This window comes from Vanrija pseudolonga, chromosome 1 (assembly GCF_020906515.1).
Source record: "Vanrija pseudolonga chromosome 1, complete sequence".
Lineage (NCBI taxonomy): Eukaryota > Fungi > Basidiomycota > Tremellomycetes > Trichosporonales > Trichosporonaceae > Vanrija > Vanrija pseudolonga.
The window spans coordinates 993,149-1,013,040 of NC_085849.1; the positions used below are offsets into that span (position 1 = coordinate 993,149).

The window sequence follows — 19,892 nt, forward strand, 5'->3', positions numbered from 1 at the left end:
TGCGGTGGGTGGGCAGGTGGGCATCAATCCAGTATGCCACCAAAACGCAGCAACAAACGACTGCGTGCGTGCGTACGGCCGTATCCACTCGCCGCAGTGTTGACAGAAAGGAGGTCTGAATTGTGTCTGTCTGCAGGACTACCGGCGACTGCGCCTTGCAGGCCCCCTTGTGCATACAGCTGCGTCATGTTGCCTCTTGTGGAATGGGCGACAGTGTGGCGCTGCGGAGGCCCGTGCCACCGCCGAAGAGGCTGCAATGGCGCATGGCTGCGGCCAGGTGGCTATGGGTGCCACCAGGCGACAATGAGCGCCAGTACGGCCAGTACGCCATTCAGCGCGCCGCGGACGCGGACGCTCGGAAACGCGCCGCGTACGATTGTGTTTCTATACTCGGTGCGTGAGGCTTCTGATCGAGGAGATGGATGTCCGTTTCCGTAACCGCTAGCTTCTTCGCGCCCTCGACGCGACAATGCTACCTGGCCATATTGCTACCTGATGATCCACTTGCCCTTACTTCTCTACCCTAGACAGCAAAACGGAAATGACCCGGCTCGCACTCAACGCGTCGCCCCTGCTTCCATTCTGACAAGTCCAGTATGTAGCCACACGTCCGAAGCAGCCACTTTCATCGACGCCAGACGCATGGGCCGCAACCCCTGTTACACACAAAGACTCGGGGCTGATCCCGTCCTCGCGGATAAGGCTACATGGTTTGGTGACTACCTCTGCAGACTATGATGCACGCGTTCGTGGGTGACATGAGGACGAGCGGGGTGGATGAGGCCGTGAGGTACACTGTGGATCTTGGCACAAACAATGACGACTGTGAGTCGCATCGGAACTCGGCTGGTCTGAGCAACGAGCGGATCTTGGCCAACTCGTCTACCTCTGTCAATGCTCATGCAAAGGCAGCCTTTGATGACAACTGGGTATTGCAGTTGGCCCATTGTTATTGCGGGCCCACTTCGGTGCCGGCGGGATCAAAACGCGCTATCAGCACCCACCCCCGCGCTTCCCTGCCAAGGAGTCCACTGGTTCCGCTCCTGGCACAACTGCGCGCAGTCCAAACGCCCTTCCCTCGCCTCGGCCAAGACTTTTGTTTCCAAGAACGCTCGCCGACGTTATCCTACCCCAGTCAAGTGTTGGCCAACGCAACTCGACAGAGACAGCGACGGTAGACGCAGATCAACGGCCTTGGCAAGCGTCAAAAGTAGCTCCCACTCGACCTCCACCCCAGCAGCCTCGCCACCCTACGCAAACATCATCGACGGCCGCAGTCGCACAGTTTTCCGGACCCGCGACACACGTTCCCGCCCCGCTTCTTATCTTCACTTCAGCCAGCGGCAACACCAGCAGCGGCAGGCTTCTACAATAGCCGCGCGCTCTACCCCGTCGTCCGCGGCATGACTCTGGGCTGCTAGGACAAGCTCGACGTAACTGCTCCACAACAGAGCCATCCCCACCCCCCCTCAGAGCACCCCCTTCCCCCCATCACTCACAAGCGCCGCTAGCACACCATGGGCTTCCACCCCTTCGAAGTCAATGCCGTGCATCTGGTGTACACAATCCTAGGCGCGTTCACCGTCATCTTCAGTCTCGTCTCGCTCTTGGTACGAGAGAAGCTCTACCTCGGTGAAGCCCCGATCGCGACGGTCGTCGGCATTATCTTAGGGCCCTACGCCCTAAACCTCTTTGACCCATACAAGTGGGGAGGCAACAAGCAGCATGTGACGGACGAGATCACCCTCGAGGTCACGCGCGTGGTTATCGCCATCGGCGTGTTCGCTGTCGGAGTCGAATTGCCAAAGGTGCGCAGGGTGACAAATCATCACTGGCCTGGCCTGACTGACACCTCCTCAGGCGTACATGAAGAGGCATTGGCGCTCCCTCTTCTTCCTTCTCGGCCCGTGCATGGTGTACGGCTGGCTCGTGTCGGCAGGCTTCATCATGGCCATGATTCCCGGGCTCACGTACTTGTCGTCGCTGGTCATCGCGGCATGCGTCACACCCACCGACCCAATTCTCGCACAGGCAGTCGTGGGTGGAAAGTTTGCAGACAAGCACGTCCCCACCCACATTCGCCACCTCTTGTCCGCCGAGTCGGGCAGTAACGACGGCGCCGCGTTCCCCTTCCTGTACATTGCCCTGTACCTCACCCTCGACAGGTCGGCCGGGCACGCCGTCGGCGAGTGGTTCTACGTCACATGGTGGGTCATGGCGCGTGTGTGCAGACGTCTGACGCGCTCAGGCTCTACGAAGTCGCGCTTGGCATTGTCCTTGGTGCCCTCCTCGGCTGGAGCGCCCGCAAGGCCATGCAGTTTGGCGAAAGGAAGAAGTGGATCGACCGTCAGTCGTTTGTCGCCCAGTATGTCAGTCTAGCGATTCTGTCGATCGGTAAGTGCTTCCGCGAGTGCCGCGACGCGCAACACGCAATGTTGACAACACAGGCATGTGCACGCTCCTTGGAAGTGATGATCTCCTTGCTGCATTCGCCTGTGGCACGGCTTTCGCCTGGGAGTGGGTCTACAGTGCCGAGTTCATACTGACTCGCCAGTGGTTACTTCAACAAAGCTACCGAAGACGCCGTGTTCTCCAACGTCATCGACCTTCTGTTCAACTGTGCCGCCTTCATCTACATTGGCGCCCTTATCCCCTTCAAGGACTTTGGGAACAAGGATTTCCACGTGGGTGGCACGACTGTGCTCACGACTAACACTGGCAGCTCTCCGTTTGGCGCCTCATTGTCCTGGCCATCCTCATTCTCCTCTTCCGCCGCATGCCCATCATTCTGGCCCTGTACAAATGGATCCCAGACATCAAGACATTCCGAGAGGCCATTTTCGTGGGCTGGTTCGGCCCCATGGGAGTCGGTGCCATCTTCATTTCTACCCTCGCCCGTGTCAACATTCCCGAGCCCGAGCATGACGGTGACACCAGTCAGGTCGACCTACTGCAGGAAACGATTGGACCGATTGTGGCCATGCTGGTTCTGGCATCGGTGCTGACTCACGGTCTGTCGATTCCCTTCCTCCTGTCTGGTCGACGCGTACGCAGCATCACCTACACGTGGTCTCGTAACCCATCGATGGACACGAGAGGGGGCAACGAGCCGGCGTGGACGACGCACACCACCCGCATGGAACCCGGTCAGCAGGTAGTCATCAACCGCGACGACGAGGAGGGTGACGTCGGGCTTGCCCACAACCTGCGGAACCGCAACATCCGTGTCGCCACCGAGGACGGCTTCAAGAGCGAGGGCAGTGGCGAAAGCACCAGCTCGAGGACTCGCGAGGGCAGTGACGGCAAGAAGCGCAGCAACGACGAGAGCGAGGAGATCGAGTTGGAGCGCCGTGGAACGCCTCCCCTTGCCGCGTATCGCCAGGGGGACGACCTCATCGTTGAGCGCAAGAAAACGAACGAAGATGTAAGCTTTCAGGTTTTGTCTCAAACTGACAAAACCAGGTCGATGTCAGTGTTGTCAAGGACGTCTACGAGTGCGAGGGGGCCTCTGCCGATGATGTCAAGCGTGCGGTCCTTGCTGCCGCTGCTCGTCGTGGCTCGCCTGCTCCCAGTCGTCATTCGACCAACGCGTCGTCGCCGCGACCTGCCAGCCGCGGCTCGCGTCACTCGACAAACGAGGACTCTGGAGACGAGCACTCTACCAACGCTGGGTCCGACAACGAGGACGATGGCGACGGTTATGTGAGACGGCCCAAGCCGTACGCGGGGGCGCGAGCGCCAACTCCGCCTTCTCCCGAGGAGACACCGTCAAAGGTTCACTCGTACATTCCTGCGAGCCGTTTGGCTGGCAAGCAGAAGCAGGAGAAGGAGGCAGGTTGGCGCCGTTTCCTGCGTGTGCCGACAACATCGAGCCAAGCGTCGGGTGTGTCGGCTGCCGAGGAGGGGCGATCGCGCACAGTTGACCGTGACGACGGCTTCCTGACACCGCGTGAGCGGGACAATGGACGGTCGATCACGATCAACGAGCCGATTGTGGAGCACGGCGACCACGAACACAACCACGACAGAGGGCTGAAGCTCACTCGCACCCTGTCGCGCGCGATCAGCTTTGCGCCCGAGGCCGCCGACAGCTCTGAGACGGCGCCGGGTGTCAACTATGGCGCGTCGAACCCGCGATTCAAGCGAACGCCAGGGCTGGGCATGTACCGGACGACGTCTGTACAGTCGACCGAGGAGAGTGGCTTCAAGGAGCCGACTAGGCGCTGAGGAGCGTTGTAGGGCGGCGAGTGTTTTGGCGTGGGAGCCGGCGCGGCGTAGGCGCAGGCGCATTGTCAATCTCTAGTTTGATCATTCTCGCTCTCATCTATCAATGCATTGCATTTCATTGTTATTGTTATCGTCCGGCGCGTGCGTGCGGGCGACTGTGCGGGAATCGGACAAGACCGAGCGCGGTCCGAGGATTATCCGCCGGGCCGAACTCGACCAGCAACCAAGTACTTAATGGGGCCGATGCCGCGGCGCACTCTTGTCAGCCCCGTCTTCCCCCAATTGACGACTAACATGCCCGGGCCGATGCCGCGGCGCACTCTTGTCAGCCCCGTCTTCCCCCAATTGACGACTAACATGCCCGCGGAGCTCAAACCAGACGGCGCCAAAAGCCTCCAGGCAGCCCTAGACGAGTGGAGCGACAAGTTGCCAGGCGTGACCCTCGCGCTGGCGTCGACCTCGGGGCTCCTCTTCTCCTCCTCTGCAGGGCGGTACGACGTTCTCGACGCCTCGTCGCGCGCGCTGGCAGAGGACGACGTGATGTGGTTCGCATCGACGACCAAGCTGCTCACGGCCGTTGGTGCGTTCGTCCCCCTTGACACCAGCTGACGGAAGCCTACCTCCAGCTCGTGGACCGCGGCGTCGTTTCGCTCGACACGGACATGCGGGGCAAGTACGCCCCGCTCGACGCTGCGGCCTCGCGGATCTTCACGCGCCTCGACGAATCCGGTACGGCGCAGTTCGTGCCCAACGACAAGGCCGTGCCCCTTGGCGCCTTGCTCAACCAGACGAGCGGGTTCGGCATGGAGTTTGGCGAGCAGGTGCAGAGCTACAAGACTTCTGCGGACAAGGGTACGGGCTTTGTCAACTCGTGCAAGGTTGTGAGTTGCTCCGAACCGTCTACACGCAGGCAGGAGAAACTAATGTCCAGGAAAACCTCATCAACACCCCGCTGATGTTCGAACCGGGGAGTACCTTCCAATACGGCAACAGCGCCGAGTGGCTCGGCCTCATCCTGCCTTCGCTGGTCGGCGTGTCGACCGAGGACTACTTCCAGGAAAACATCCTGCGGCCGCTTGGCATGTCGAACACGACGTTCTATCCGTTTGGGGAGGAGCTCAAGGACCGGCTTGTGCCGCTGCGCTTTGGCGGCGAGCACGGTTACGAGGTGCTGACGGATCAAATGCCGCTGCTTACCCTCCCGCGCAAGTGGGTAACCCTTCTCTCTTCTGTCCAAGAAACAGAATGTCGGGCGCATGCTGACCCCCCAGGACCGAGGACATCGAGTACCCCGTCGCTGGGGGCGGCATCTACTCCACGAGCAGAGACTACATCAAGCTCCTCTCGCACCTGCTCTCGCACTACGCATCGCTGACCGGCGGCGCGAAGCGACCGGAAAGCCCTCTTCTCTCCGACGCCTCCGTGTGGTCCCTTTTCTCCAGGAGCCTTCCCGAGGCCGCGCTCCCGGCGATGGCGACGGCCCTCTCGCACTTCATGGGCGTCGACGGCCTCGCGGCGGGCGAAGCGGACTGGAGCACCGGCATGTCGCTGTACCTCCCCGCTGATGGCCGGCGGGCGCCGAACGGCCGGCACGCGGGCAGCGCGGGCTGGGGCGGCGCCGCGGGGACGACGTACTGGATTGATCCTGTTGCCGGGGTCGCGGTGAGTGGCAGAGGAGGAGGACAAGCTGAAGCCCTACCTAGGCGGTCTTCTCGACACAGACTATCCCCAGCTCCGCACCCGCAGTAGTCGCATTCAAGGGGGCGATGGAGCGCTCCGTGTACGCAGCGCTAGCGTAGCGCGGGTGTCTCGTCGACGAGCATGCATTGCGTTGAGGTTACACGCGAGATACAGTGAGCGAGACATGTGCCAGAACGCGGACGGGGGTGCCAAATGCTCCCGTGCCTGCCACAGTGGCCGCCTCATCGCCGAGGTGCCCGAGTCCCGACGGTGACGCCACCCGCGACGCGCGCCACCATACGGGCAGGCAGGTATCACGCGGGACACAACACCGCCGTCACCGTTGCTGCAACAACTCGGCATCACTCTCTCCACATCACACACTCACCCACAAGCACACACACACACAATGTCCGGCTCTATGGGGGTGTCGACCCTCATCGCGGGCATGTTCCTCACGGGGTGTGCCAACAGTCTTTTGTGAGCCGCGGCGCGGCGGGCGTCGCCACCCCACGCCCGCCAGCTCGCACGACTAACCCACTACAGGGGCAAGTACCAGGTCAAGCTCTGCGTCGAGGACTGCAACACGGCCAACCCGGTGTATTTCGAGCAGCCGGTATACCAGACGCTCAAGTGGGTGTGACCTGACTCGCGGTGATCGTCAGCCTAACTAACGGCCGCAGCATGTTCATCGGCGAGTTCTTCTGCGTCCTCCCCTTACTCTGGGCATGGCTCTCCAGCCCGGCAAAGGGCGGGCGCCAGAGCTACCTCTCGCGCCTGCTCGCGCGCACGCCGACGCCGGAGGGCTACGAGCCCGTACCTGCCGAGCCGGCGCCCGCGGCGGCGGAGGACGAGGAAGAAGAGGGCGACTCGGACTCGGAGACTGAGCTGCGCGTCGGGCGGCCGCTGCGCGGGTGGGCCGTGTTCTGGATGTGGTTCCCGGCATTCTTTGACAGTGAGTGGCGTGGGGGGTGGTCTCCCCTGGCACGTCTCAGCTGGCCGGCACACCCCGCGATAAGGTTATCGTTCGTGCGCTGACGCGCGCTCCCTCGCCCAGTCTGCGGCACGACCCTCATGAACGTCGGCCTCATCCTCTGCCCCGTGTCCATCTACCAGATGTCGCGCGGCGCGCTTGTCCTCTGGGTCGGCGTGCTGAGCGTCATCTTCCTCCGCCACCACCTGTATCTGTACCAGTGGGCCGCGCTACTTATCGTCACTTTGGGCGTCGCGCTCGTCGGCCTGGCGGGCACGCTCATCTCCGAGGCGCTCAAGCAGGGCGTCGCGCTGCCCGATATCCCGTCCGACCTGGTCCTACGCATCGCGACCGTGCACATGCGCTCTGACGACGACCCGGCCAAGGTCGCCCTCGGCGTCGGGCTGATCCTCTTCGCGCAGATCTTCACTGCGTCGCAGTACGTCGTTGAGGAGAAGATCATGGCACACTACTCTATCGAGCCGCTCGCCGCCGTCGCCCTCGAGGGCACGTTTGGCGGCGTGACCACCGCCGCCGCCATGCCCTTCCTCCACCTCGCGTTCCACAAGAAGTCGTCGTACTTTGACATGCCGCGCGGCTGGCACCAGATCATCAACAACCCGCCGGTCATGTGGGCGTCGCTCGCGATTGCGACCAGCATTGGCGCGTTCAACTTCTTCGGCCTGAGCGTCACGTCGCGGGTGAGCGCGACGACGCGCTCGACAATCGACACGTGCCGTACCCTCGGTATCTGGATCGTGTCGCTCGCTATCGGATGGGAGGTGCTTCTGTTCCCGTACAGCCTTATCCAGCTCGCTGGTTTCGGTCTGCTCGTGTACGGCACGTTTGTGTTCAACGGCCTCGTCAAGCCCGTCATCTTCCCTCCCCCGCCCGACGTCCACCTGCCCCACGAGCCCGAGCTGCACCACTCGGCCGAGCTGCCTGCGTCGATCGAGCACGGGTCTCCGGGCTACGACGCGTAGGTGGGGTGTCGGGCGGGGAAGCAAAGAAGGCAGGCAAGCGTGTCTTTTGGCCGCGGCGTGGCGGCCGACGTGAAGTACAATTCCTAGCATTGATACAATGAATTGGTAGAGCGGCAGTGGAGCAGGGTGCGCAGGGGCGTCCACCGTCAAGAGGCGTCACCGACAGCCTACTGATGGAGCAACTGCGTGTCGTCGCTCAAGCACAAGTCACTGTGCCGTGCCCCCGAGTCGTTACTACGCGCTGCATACAACAAAGCGATATGGTCGGCGCAGGCAGGCGTGGCGGGGCGAGCCGCACGCACCGCGCGCGCCGTAAAGTACAGTCGAGTCGAGTCATGTCATGTCAGAGTCTCGCCTCGCCTCGGGTCAGGTCACGAGCGGTCGGTCGGTCACGGTCACTTGGAGAGCGACTGCCGCCAGCGTCAGCACAGCCCCCATACCCCACACCCCACGCACAGACTGGTATGTGACGCTGCTGGACGAGAAGAGGCGGTCGGCGTCGGTCGGCTCGGGCTTCTTCTTGTTCCCCTGCGCGGGGGGTTTGAGGTAGTTGTCGAAGCCCTAGCGAGCGCGTCAGCGCGTCCCTCACCCCATGCCATGCCGCGCTGCCCCACCTTGATAATGTTGCCCCCCGACGCGGCCGTCTCGTCGAGATAGCTGCCCTCGAATGCCCAGATCGACGCCTCGAGGTTGGCCTGCGCGCAGTGTCAGTACGAGCGAGTGGAGGGCAGCAGCCGGCCCCGCCCACCAGGCTCGTGTCGATAGCCCGCTTGCGCCGCTGCGCGTTCTCGAGCTCGGCCAGCGCGGCGGCCTGCGCCTGCTTCGCGTCTGCCGGGGGGCCTGACTGGGACATTCTATGGGGGTGTGTGGGGGTGGGTGTAAGTGTTCGCCGTGTGGCTCCAGTTATCTCGGAACGATCACTGACGTTGTTGCACCACCACTTCCCGACTGATCGTCGCTCTGCTCCGCCTGCGGCTGCAGGCCACAACCACGTGGGTGAGAAACCAAACCCCGAAAATTGCCCCCGCTCGTACTCTACATCTGCAGGCCTAAACCACCACCACCACACCACCACACAAGCAACATGACATGCAGATACACCAGCGACGCGAGTGGCAGCAACAGCGCCAGCAGCAGCATAGCAGCGCCGCGAGAACCGTATCCCTGCCTTCCCCGCCCCACCTCTCAGAGCATGTGATCCATCATACACGACACCCTAAGGTGCCAACCCAATGCTAGCAGCGCGTTTATGCCTCGATGGCGGCAACAGTCTGGCCAGTCTTGGCGGCAACGTCAAGGTCCTTGGCGCGGGCGACCTCGGACGAGGGGGTCGAGAGGATGATCTCAATGTGGCAGGGGTGGCCCTGGTAGGGGTTGATGCGACCGTGGGCACGGTAAGTACGGCGGCGGGTCTTGGGGGCCTGCTGGACGACGACGTTCTTGATGATGAGCTCGTCCGAGGCGAGGTCCTTGGCCTCGGCGTTCGACTCGGCGTTCTTGAGAAGGCGGAGGACGAACTGGACCGACTTGACGGGCCAGCGACCTGGTCGGGGGTTAGTGTCTTGCTGCCTGTGTCCAAAACCTCGAATCCACACCCACCCTTGGTGGTCTTGAACTGCTTGGCCTGGCCGGTGCGGCCGATCGAGCCGTCGAACCGCCTGAAGGGGATGACCTGCTTCTTCTCCTGGACGTCGGCGAGGTACGCGTAGGCCTTGGAGAGCTTCATGCCTGGGATTGTATGTCAGACGACTGGGGACCAAAACCTCGAATTTCTTCAATCCTCACCCGAGATGGCGGCGGCGACCTCACGAGTGTTCTTGAAGTGGGTGCGGACATACTCGCCGCGCGCCTTGGCGACTGGGTCATGTTAGTCTTTGTCCTCGTCGTCGGGTCCATCTCATCTCAACGCACACTTCTCGGGGTTCGAGTTGACGAGGTGGGCGGAGGCGTAGCGAACCTGTCGTCTGTGTCAGTACGTCTGCTCTACACGGCGGTCCAGTCGGCGTCGGCGGCGGCGTAGGCGTCGGTGCGGGTCCATCGCCGTCGTCGTCGTCGTCGAGCTCGCGATACCCACCATCTCGGCTGTTTTTTGCTGGATGAAGAGAACAAGTCGTGAGTGTGTAAGTGTAGGTGCAGCCAACCGTCGCTGGGCGGGCCGTGTGCTGCCTGCCAGTCTGCCCAGTCTGGCTCCGCCGCCAGCCCGTGGGCGGGGCACGCACACTACGCTGGGAGCTCTGCCCACAGAAACTTCAGACTTGGACATTCAAACTTGACAAATTGGTTCCGTCAAGTGCCACAGTTTACTCGGCATTTGTGAGTTTCCGGCGTTACAGCGACCACGCGTACTTCACGTGGCCCTTAACAGCAGGGCATAAACAAATCGAATTAGCCACGTGCACTATTAACCACGGGGCACCAACAAATAATTGTCAGTGGCGTGCCTTGCGCCTCGCCACGAGGGCTGTGGCACTCCCACTGGCCGGTCCCATCTCCCCGAATGCCCCGCCTCCTGCTCGCTTGCCGTCATCCACGACGCCTCCCTACGACTCCTCGCCAGGGGAGGCGGGCTCGACTCGCCTAGTGTGAACTCAACTCAACTGCGGCGTCTAAGCTGAACGCCTTGTACTCGTGCTTGTACCCGTCTGTGGGTATCCTCTGGCGTTGCGTAATCGCCCAGAAGTGGCATTGACAACCGTTTCATACTGAGACAACGACGCCTGGGTGTGCCCTGCTCGTAATTACTCCACGGACCGGTACCGTACCGTACCGTGCCATACGGTACACGTACGCACACGCGGAGCCTTGGGCAGGCAGAGTGTGCGAGTGGCTGGCGTCGGGCGTGTGGCACCTCTGCATGCTTACGGAACTGCGCCGCTCCACCGTGCGTGCACTCTGGTTCAGCGTCCCGTGTTCTGGCCACTGAGACAGGTCGAGACAGGTCTCATCCCCTCGTTCCCTTGCTCGCTCGCGAATACGTCGTCGCCGTCGACAGGGTTTCGTCTTGGTTGTACCGTGGCCGTTGGGAGGCTGGGAGCAAGCGAGCGAGGCGGTGCGGCTCGGTGGGCTGTTCGGGGCTGGGTGCTGCTGGGTCGCGGCCGGCCGTATACACAAGTGGCGCGAGGTGTCGTCCTAGTTGCACCCGTTGGCATTGGTGGCGAATACAGTGTGGCGCCGAGCTGTTGTGCTTCGTCTTGGAACGATGGCGTGAAGAAGAGAAGCTCACGGAATGGCGAGTGGCGTGCGGTGGCGCGAGCTAATGCGAGTCGGCTTCGGGGGAAACGAAACTGGGACGAGGGTGGGACGGCACGCCCATGTCTCGCTTTGAAGATCGACAGTGAGATCGACATCCGGCCATCTGCTCGAAGAGATGTTCAGTACCAGACACATGCAGCTGGGGGCACGCAGTGGGATCGGGCGCGCTTCGCAGCCGCGAGACGACGGATTTAGGTGGATGCGTGGCACGGTCGGTGGCTCACGAAACTCTCACTTCGCCTAATCAACTGTCGCGGTTCAGACCGTCGGAGCACCGAAGACCCCGACAAGTCCACGTTTAGCCCAACACCTGTTCGCAGGAGATGCTAGAACGCTGGATCCCCCTCCTTTTTGTCGGAGGCTCACTTGCAGCCCTTCACTGGCGCATGATGGGTAGCTGGTGCTTGGTGAAAGAGCATACTTGGTACTCGGTGAACGAAGAAGGATTGCACGACAACAAGAGTTCCCATTAATGCAAAAGAAGACCAGAACACGACAGCTTGGTCACAAATTACCGCTCGGCCCTCCTGTGCTCGTTTACATTCACTAACGCACAAGGTTTGTGGAAGGCTCCGAGGTGCGTGCGCCATCACAACCGGGACGCCCCCAATGTGACGACTTCGGAACGTCCGACGCGTCGTTTCCAGCGGCGACCGTGCACCGACGGAGAGAGGCCTTGGCTGAACTCAACTCTCAAACGCTGCCCACTTTGGCCTCAGTAGCAACCATTCGGGCACAGATAAATCTCATACCAGCCTGATACAACATCACTCAAGGATCTACGAAGTCGCGGCAACCGTCGCGTGCCCTGGCTCGACAGCCTCGGCCTTGTCCTCCTCGTCTTGGGCGTCAACAATGTCATCCTCCTGCTTGGTGGAGGCTTGCTTCTCGATGTTGGCCGATGCCAACGAGACACGGGGCGAGTGTCGCAGCTCCTCTGGGTTGGTGCTGCGAAGAGGACGGTGCAGGCGGCGGCGGGCAACCATGACTGGCACCGAAGACTTCTGAACCAGATAGTGTGATGTGGATCCAAGAAGGATGCTGGGCGGGTTAGTACCGACCGTAATCTAGTAGTGCCTTACCCCTTGAGCTGGCCGAGGCCGCGCGAGCCCACAATAACTAAAGTGGGCTCAAGGAAGTCGATCAGGTCCAAAAGCATATGCCTAGCGTTCTTGGCGTGCAGGGCCTGGCAGGTGACAGTAATGTTGAGACGGGTACGGGTCAGGAGACCAGTGACCTGGCGGACAAGGAGAAGGGCGGTTGTTTGGCGCTACAAACGTGGTCAGAATGCCCAGCCGGGAGCTACGCACCTCCTTCTGAACCTTGATCTTGAGAGCCTGATCTTTACTGGACCAGTTCTTGGGGTCAACCTTGTCCTCGTTCTCCATGACCGAGATAAGGAACACCTCGTCACCGTCACGGGCAACCGTGCCAATGGCCCACTCGACAGCGTAGCGACTTTCCTCGGACAAGTCACTGAGCACAACGTAGCGACGCATACGCTTGCCACTCTCGTCGAGCGCAGCATCGGGGTCACCCTGGGTGATGGTAATGGTGCAACGGTCACGAGCATATGTCGGGCGCGACGTGACCAAGTCGAGGCCAGACTTGAGCGACTTGCGGACCTTTGCAGGCTGCAAGTGCGACGGCTGGGCAAAGATGGGCTCCTCAGGCACAACGACATTGGGTCCTTCACCGAGAACATCTTGCTCAATCTCCTCGCCGTAGACGTCAAAGTTCTCGCGGTTGAACTCCTTCTGCTCGGTGGTGCCGTCTTCCTTGGCGATGATGCTGTCATCCTCGTAGAAGGCGTTGGCCTCGGTGTTGCCCTTTGTCTCGTCGTCGAAAAAGTTGTCCTCATCCCACTCAGAGTCGTCATCGTCATCGTCGTCGTGGGGGGTGTGGTGGTGCTCGGGTTCGCTGTCGTCATGCTCATCCTCGGTAAGACCCTCGTTGCCGCTCTCGTCAGGTGACTCGTATGCAGACACCGCGGGGCGGAACTTGCGGGGTCCACCAGACGTAGACTCGGCATCCGACTCGTGGCCAGTGATAGAGTCCTTGCGCAGGGCTTGAACTTCGGGGCTCTTGTCTCGCGCACGGCGCTCCTCGCGGGACCGGCGGGCACGGAAGAAGGGGCTCGGCGACCTGGAGCGGCCAGTGCTCGACGTCTTGGTGGACGAGGTGCGTCCCAGGGGGCGCGAGGGCTGGAGTAACGTTTTCGACGTGGGGTTGGCACCTGCACCTGCACCTGCTGCATTGGGTCCGCTCGGGGGGTCCTCAACGACAGGGGTGGGCGGAGTAATAGTGGGACCGGCGATGGCGGCAGCACGCATGCCAAGTGCCGCTAAGGCTCCAGCCGTGGGCTTGGAGGTAATGGAGCCCTTCTTGGGCTGGTGAGCGGCGGATGGAATGGGGCTGCTGTTGCTTGTTGACCGGCCAAGGGCTGCCATGATAATGTCGTTGGACTGTTGTTCCAAGTCGCGTTCATCGGGAATGACGATTGGCAGGGAGACGACAGAGTCCTGCGTTAGTATTGAATCTTCTCTTCCTGCTTCTTGTAGGGTAGGCTGCTCCAGTTCTGGCACTGGCTCGACCTCTGAGATGTCTTCTTCAACGCCACCACTGTGGCTTGCACACTCTGGGTCGACAGCGTCGATCTGGTGGCCCGACTCTGAGCTCTCCACCTCCGCGGCGGCTTCCGCAGCCCTGCGCTTGTGCCGCCCGCTAACGGACCATGCCGAAACGACGCCAGGCGGAACACCAGTGAACGCAGCGGTGAGGCCGTGAGAGCCTCCCGAGCCTTGAAGTAGAGGGAATCTTGGTGGGAATTGGGGGAGAGAGTCGAGCGACGAGAGTCGCATCATGACGGGAGAGTTGTAGGGTTCTTTGGCATCTGGGCTCACCTGGGACACTCGGGTCAGCGCTTGCCCAACGACGACTCCTTCTTCCGACACTCACCTCATCCTTGTCCGCTCGTCCCGAAAAGACTTTAAAGCGCGATACGAAATCCGACAAGGATGGAGGCCAAGTCCACGATCGATGGAGTTGGTTGGTCATGGATAATGTCGATGTGGTATCGACATGAGCATGTCGTGAAGGGCGACGGGTTGACGGCAGTTGTCAAAGGAGGGGGCCGAGAGTGTGAGGCAGGCGGCGACGATGAGGACAATAGAGGAAAGAAGAGGAGGGAAGATTGTCAGCGACTGATCTAAACACGTTGCAAAGATGCACGCTTCGGTCGTGGAGGGGATGGGACGGGGGGGAGGCGAGGCGTGGTGTGCGTCGTGGTGTAGGAGCGACCAGTGCACGTTGCCACTCAAAGTTTCCATAGGCTACACCACCCGTGCTCCATGCAGCACGAACAGCACCGGATCAAGGACGACGACTAGTAGCAGGGAAGGGGACAGGCCTGCGCAGAGACCACACACACACACTCGTCCAACTCACCATACTCGGCTGCCGCCTCCACATTGTTGTTGGTTTTCTGCAAGGGCGCGCGAGATTGTCAGAATAAATGTCAACCAACGGCGAGAGGGCGAGTGGTGGGCGCGCGCGCCAGTGGCTCGAGGCTCGAGAGGCTCAAGGCGCGAGCGCCCGCCTCATCGCAGCGCCCAGCCCAGCCCAGCCCAGAGCGCCCGGCGCAGCGCCCTCGTGGATGGTAGGGAGGGGAGGGAGGGAGGGAGGGAGGGATCCAGTGCGCATAACGCCTCGAGTGACACTGTCCCTCTGGCCTGTGCGACCGGGCGAGCGGGCGAGCGTCGAGCCAGACAACAACGTCATGCGACCGACCCGACGTTGCTTGGCTGTGCTTTGCTTCCCTTGCCTTTCGGATGATCGTCACGTCAACCAGAGATAATCAACTCACGCCGAGGGCGAACCGCGCCGACCTGTCCGAGATGCCCAGGTCCTTGAGCTTGTTGACCAGGTCCTGCGGCGCGTTGTTGGACGACATTGTGCGTAGTGGGGGGCGATGGATGGCCGTGTGCACAAGTGAGCGAGCGAGTGGATGTGTGCGATGGGTTGTGGTTGTGTAGGTGTGTGTGGGGTGGGTGTGAGTGGGTGGGTGGGTGGGTAGCCCGTAGGCGCAATCGGCCCAACAACGAGTGGGGCCGACGGGCCACGAGTCCTGGCGGGGCAGGCCTGCTGGGCTGGCTGGGCGGCGGGCTGGGCAAGCTGGGCAGACTGACTCCTGGCTGGGCGGCGGCGGCGGCAAGTGGCCAACCCGCCCATAGGCTCATAGCCTACTGGGCGGTGCCTCGCTCAGGTTCACTTATCGCCCTCGACTAGGAACCGCACAGCCAAAAGCTAACTAACCATACATGCCCGTACATAGCCGCACAGTGGCATCGTCATAGCCGCCGCAACCATTCATGCTTCAGCCTCGGCAAATGACTCCCATTTATCCAGTGACCCAGCATATGCATAAGCGTGTGTGTGCAGTCCATGTATGTATGTATCGTGTGTGTATGTGCAGAGAGAAAATAGAATTGTACAAATAAGGGTGGGGGTTGTTTACAAAGGAGTCTTGCTGCTGCTGTTGTTGGTCGCTCCACCACCGCTCTTGGTGCCTCCCCCGCTCGCAGGTGTATCCAGTCTATCCCACTCTGCCAAGAGCTGAGCGCCAACACCTGTGGGGGTTAGCGATGGAACAAACGGCAGCAGAAAAAAAAACCTACCAGGTTCAACTTCCGTTCCGTCGCGCGACACCTTGACCTCACGGTCCCCGTTCCAAGGGTTGCGCAAGTGCCGTGTCCGTGAGAAGCTGAGAGGGCCAACCTTGAGCCATTGCAGGCGGAAAGCCGGTGCCAAGGGGTCGGCCGTATCGGCATCTTGCTCGGCCTCGTACGTGTCCGGAGCCTCGACAATGACCCTCTCGCCACCCATGCTTTCCCTCCGGAGATCAAACGTTTCCTTTCGGACGTTCTCCCCAATGCTCTCCCTCCGAACGTCAAACGTTTCCTTGCGGATGTGAGGCGGAACCAACAGGGAGCCCGTGTGTTGCTCCATGGTTCCGAGCCGTGTGGGCTTTGACTCGCGGCGCTCAAACGCCCGAAGTGTTTGGGGGTCAAGTGTGCTCGCCCGCCTTGCGCCTTCTTCCAACATGTCGGGCGACTCGGAGCGAACATAGAGGTGCCCGCCTTTGGGTGACAGCTCAAGGTTGCCAAAGCCCATTGTCTCGTCGGTCAGAACCCCCGGTGACGAAGCCGAAGTCTCGCTGCGTTGAGGGGCAGGTGACAGCAGCCCGTACAGTCTGTACGGGTCCGTCGCCGCCCGAGTCGCATTGTCTCGGGGGTCGATATCCTCCTCTTCTCGAATCGGAGCAGGTAGCGAACCCTTCTGGTGGCGAGGCAAGTCTTTTCCACCCGGGCTCGTCGCGAGCAACAGTCCAGACGTCGAGGTGAATGAGGAGCGAAGAATGCTGCTGCTTTGCCGCTTGTTGTTGCTAGGCCCGATCATTTTTGCGTAGCCGTAGAACTCTCCAGAGCGGTTGGCGCCAAAGATGAGGATGACTTCTTGCGACGTTCGGAACGCCTGGTCTAAGATGGGCTGATTATGCCGCTGCGTCTTCCACAGGCCGGTCTTGACACACTCCTCCAAGTCGCTCTGGAAAATGTCAGCTGCTTGTCAACGGTCTCCTACTCACAGTCGTGAGACTCTTGAGGATAAAGTAGCGCTTGGGGAAGTGGTGCGCAAGAAAGCTCGAGTTGGTACTCGCAAAACTGGCCGAGCTCTTGTGCGCAGACGACGAATCGTGCCCGCTGTGATCGCCATCGGGCGGCTCAAGTAGCGAGTTCTTGGGAGAAACGGCCAACTGAGCTTGCCTTTCGCTGTGTCGGTGTTGCTCAATCCATGAGCGGTGCATTCCCACGCCACGCTGCGCTCCAACACCGGCTCGGAGGTCGTCGTCCTTTCGTCGCACACGACACACCATGCGGGGGCAACGAGGGTCCCACGGTCTGAGTGACAAGCCGTTGAAAAACGGAACTGCCCGATCGAGATCCGCCTGTGACGAAAAGTTGACGAATGCGCACGACGATCGCGAGATTAAGAAGATGGAGGATGGCCCGCGCCATGGCTCGGACGAGGCTGGGGGCGTAGTGGACGTCGTTGGGACAGTCGTGTTGAAGAAGCGCCATAGCTCCTCGTGCGAGACGTTGCTCGGGCTGACGGCATAGTTAGTGGCCGCAGACGCCAACAAAGCTAGTAGGTACTCACACATTACCAACCCACATGACCCACTCGCTGCGACGCGCAGGGGGCTGAGGGTGGTACTCCTTGCGCTCTCGGTCTGGGCCAGGGCGGACCGCGGCGCCGGCGCCAGCGCCAGCCTTCGACGCTGAGGCCGCGGCGGCCGCAGCAGACGCGGCTGCCGCCCCAGCCGCCGCTGTTGCTGCTGGCTCTTCTCCGGATGGGCCACTGTACGACTGTCGGTTTGGTTCGCGCGCCGGCGCCGCGGGCGGGCTCATCCACGCTGTAGTCGCACCAGCGGCGTGCGGAACGTATGCTGGCCTGACTTGGGCAGCCGCCGAGTTTGGAGGCCAAGCTTCTTGGGGAATCGTCTCGAGTCGGTCGGCACGAGGGCTTGCTCCCTGATATGCGGGGAAGAACTGATATGGCGCGGGAATGACTGGGGAGGCAGACCAAGCAGAGTGGGGGGCGTGGCCGATGTAGACGGACCTTCCATGGGCGAGCTCTTCTCCTAGTTGAGGCTGGCCAGCGTGTTGTGTGCCCGGTGGAGCTGCCATGCCGCCGTAGGAGCCGTAAAACGGTTGGGCTATTGGTGAGTTTGTCCAAGCCGCTTGAGGGACGGGCGGTGTTGTTGTGGGTGGATGGAACGAGGGCACCGCAGGCGTCTGCTGGGAATACGTGTTGACGGGCGATCCACGCGTCGCCGCGAGCGGTGGATATGCTGCGTGAGCTCCGGCATGTGTGGGGTCGACCGAGTACTCGACGGGACCCAAAGTCGGGTCATAATAAATCTGGGTCGGGTAGACGGGTCGGACGGCGGCATAGCCCTGTTCGCTGTAGCGAATTTGCTCTGGCAATGTAGAGGCCATTGGGTGACTTGGGATGTAATGCACGGAATCTGGGGGGTTGGTGTAGGGATGGGATGCGTGATGTCCGTGAGCAGGGGGTCCGACGGTGGGGGCTTGAGCTTGAGCGGCGGCGGCGGCGGCGGCGTGCTGTGGAGGGGGGTGCTGTTGCTGCTGCTGCTGCTGCTGCTGCTGCTGTTGCTGTTGCGAGTGTTGTTGTCCAAGCTGTCGTTCGTCTTGTTGGGACATTGCGACGGTGGATGGTTTTACTTTGTTTGGCAATGCATGTGGTGAAGCGTCGTTGAGATGGTGAGCTGTAGTTGAGGGTACTGGTAGACCTGTTGGATGATGCGAGTGTTAGCACTAGTAGCAGCAGAGATGGACGACCACGAGGGACGAAGGATGGGCCTGGGCGGAGGAGGGAGGAGGAGGGAGGCTGCAGGAGGGGCCGTGGTGTCCAATATGACACATTTGGACCCTTCTGATACATGGTTTACGCACTTGAATGAGTTACGGGCTTGGCCACTCCGCCAGGGGAGACATGATGTTGATGCTCGACATGGCCAGACTCGGGAGAACCGTCTTCCCCTCCTTCCCTCTTGACAATAACCTTGCTGTCAGATGCACGTCGCTGCGTCGTGGGATCAATGTGTCCCGCAGGGTTCGACTTTGTCCCAGGGGAAGCCGGCGAGGTCATGATGACGGAGGCGGCGGCGGCAGAGGCGGCAGCGCCAACGGCAGCAGCAGCAGCAGTACCAGCGGCGGCGGCGGATTGAGCCGCGCGGCAGCGGCAACAGATGGCGGAGGGTGGTGCACGGTGTGGGTGGGTGCGCTGGGTGGGGGGCCGCGTGTGGTGTGGTGGTTGGGGTTGCCGACCAGTGTCTCACTACGAGGGGGAAGCCAGTAGCGTGTGGCCGCGCGGCACTGGAGCTTGGAGCTGGAGCAGTTGTGCTCGTCTGCTGGGTTGGCTCGGCGTTGGAAAGTAGGCAGAACTTTGTTTCGTTGACGACAAAGGGTAAGCGTCCAGGGGTTTACGAGGGGAAAGTGGAGAGGGGTCGAAGTTTCCCAAGTTTATGCCGGGAGAGCGAGGCAGCGAGGTACGGGGACGCAGTTCAAGAGTCGCGACGGCTCATGGGTAGAGGGGAGAGGGGGAAGGCAAGGGGGGGGCCGGGCAGGCCTCGCCTTTGGAAAGTGCGGTGATTAAAAGAGGCGTGGGCAGCGTGTGAGAGATTGGAGCAATTGTGTGCGATTGCTTGCCTTGCCGTAGTTGTAGTAAGTGATGAGACTTGTACGGGGGGGCGGTGACGATGGCGTCCGTGAGCGGGCGCGGCTTGTGTGTGGATGGTTGCCAAGGGGTGGCGGGCGACAAGTGATGGTGGTAGTAGTGTGTCTGTGCGGCGTCGGATGGCGTTGTTGTTCTCTTTCTTCTTCTCGGTGGGCGGCGGCGGCGGTGGCGGCGGCGGAAGAAGCGATCTAGTCGACCGACCGAGAGAGCCAACAGCGTCGCGCGCAAGAGGGAGGAGAGAGGGCGCAACTAAGGTTTGAGTGGAACGTTGGGAACCACTGTCAACCTGTTCTTGTATTCGCAGTCTCCCAGTTGTGTACAGTTGACAAGAGATGCACTGCTGCTATACTACTACCACTACCGCTACTACCACTACTACTACTGCGACTACGGCTGTTGCTGCGGCGACAGACAATGGCGGCGGCGCTCTGATACCGGGCGCAGCTTGTGTGGGTCGG

The 19,892-nt window shown here is 61.4% G+C and overlaps 7 protein-coding genes across 7 annotated transcripts; 3 read left to right on the plus strand and 4 right to left on the minus strand.

The window, feature by feature from the left end:
- The first annotated feature begins 1,358 nt into the window (after positions 1-1,358).
- Positions 1,359-4,322, plus strand: sod22_0 (putative Na(+)/H(+) antiporter). The gene is made up of 7 exons (XM_062766830.1): positions 1,359-1,808; positions 1,861-2,207; positions 2,249-2,394; positions 2,448-2,517; positions 2,555-2,684; positions 2,723-3,424; positions 3,463-4,322. The coding sequence occupies exons 1-7, from the start codon at positions 1,518-1,520 to the stop codon at positions 4,225-4,227; spliced, it is 2,451 nt and encodes an 816-aa protein (XP_062622814.1). The 5' UTR covers positions 1,359-1,517; the 3' UTR covers positions 4,228-4,322.
- Positions 4,323-4,488: 166 nt separating this feature from the next.
- On the plus strand, positions 4,489-6,069 carry lovD_5 (Acyltransferase LovD). Its single transcript, XM_062766831.1, has 5 exons — positions 4,489-4,807; positions 4,843-5,108; positions 5,159-5,436; positions 5,499-5,889; positions 5,931-6,069. Exons 1-5 carry the CDS (start codon positions 4,522-4,524, stop codon positions 6,024-6,026), a joined length of 1,317 nt encoding a protein of 438 aa, XP_062622815.1. The 5' UTR covers positions 4,489-4,521; the 3' UTR covers positions 6,027-6,069.
- Positions 6,070-6,134: 65 nt separating this feature from the next.
- On the plus strand, positions 6,135-7,979 carry SLC35F6 (Solute carrier family 35 member F6). Its single transcript, XM_062766832.1, has 4 exons — positions 6,135-6,387; positions 6,454-6,540; positions 6,591-6,862; positions 6,965-7,979. The coding sequence occupies exons 1-4, from the start codon at positions 6,317-6,319 to the stop codon at positions 7,861-7,863; spliced, it is 1,329 nt and encodes a 442-aa protein (XP_062622816.1). The 5' UTR covers positions 6,135-6,316; the 3' UTR covers positions 7,864-7,979.
- Positions 7,980-8,078: 99 nt separating this feature from the next.
- meaf6 (Chromatin modification-related protein MEAF6) lies at positions 8,079-8,764 on the minus strand. Its single transcript, XM_062766833.1, has 4 exons — positions 8,612-8,764; positions 8,478-8,558; positions 8,320-8,424; positions 8,079-8,273 (listed from the first exon to the last, which is right to left on the minus strand). The coding sequence occupies exons 1-4, from the start codon at positions 8,714-8,716 to the stop codon at positions 8,259-8,261; spliced, it is 306 nt and encodes a 101-aa protein (XP_062622817.1). The 5' UTR covers positions 8,717-8,764; the 3' UTR covers positions 8,079-8,258.
- Positions 8,765-8,873: 109 nt separating this feature from the next.
- RPL17 (60S ribosomal protein L17) lies at positions 8,874-9,976 on the minus strand. Its single transcript, XM_062766834.1, has 5 exons — positions 9,938-9,976; positions 9,775-9,820; positions 9,649-9,720; positions 9,463-9,591; positions 8,874-9,406 (listed from the first exon to the last, which is right to left on the minus strand). The coding sequence occupies exons 1-5, from the start codon at positions 9,938-9,940 to the stop codon at positions 9,111-9,113; spliced, it is 546 nt and encodes a 181-aa protein (XP_062622818.1). The 5' UTR covers positions 9,941-9,976; the 3' UTR covers positions 8,874-9,110.
- Positions 9,977-11,843: 1,867 nt separating this feature from the next.
- SPAC167.05 (putative protein) lies at positions 11,844-15,110 on the minus strand. The gene is made up of 6 exons (XM_062766835.1): positions 14,981-15,110; positions 14,563-14,599; positions 14,074-14,102; positions 12,426-14,018; positions 12,198-12,385; positions 11,844-12,156 (listed from the first exon to the last, which is right to left on the minus strand). Exons 1-6 carry the CDS (start codon positions 15,065-15,067, stop codon positions 11,895-11,897), a joined length of 2,196 nt encoding a protein of 731 aa, XP_062622819.1. The 5' UTR covers positions 15,068-15,110; the 3' UTR covers positions 11,844-11,894.
- A 414-nt stretch (positions 15,111-15,524) lies between these two features.
- Positions 15,525-18,846, minus strand: Os06g0677700 (Zinc finger CCCH domain-containing protein 45; the record flags this gene model as incomplete). Its single annotated transcript, XM_062766836.1, has 6 exons — positions 15,525-15,743; positions 15,792-16,719; positions 16,760-17,279; positions 17,332-18,299; positions 18,420-18,487; positions 18,651-18,846. The coding sequence occupies 6 exons, from the start codon at positions 18,844-18,846 to the stop codon at positions 15,628-15,630; spliced, it is 2,796 nt and encodes a 931-aa protein (XP_062622820.1). The 3' UTR covers positions 15,525-15,627.
- Positions 18,847-19,892: the final 1,046 nt, after the last annotated feature.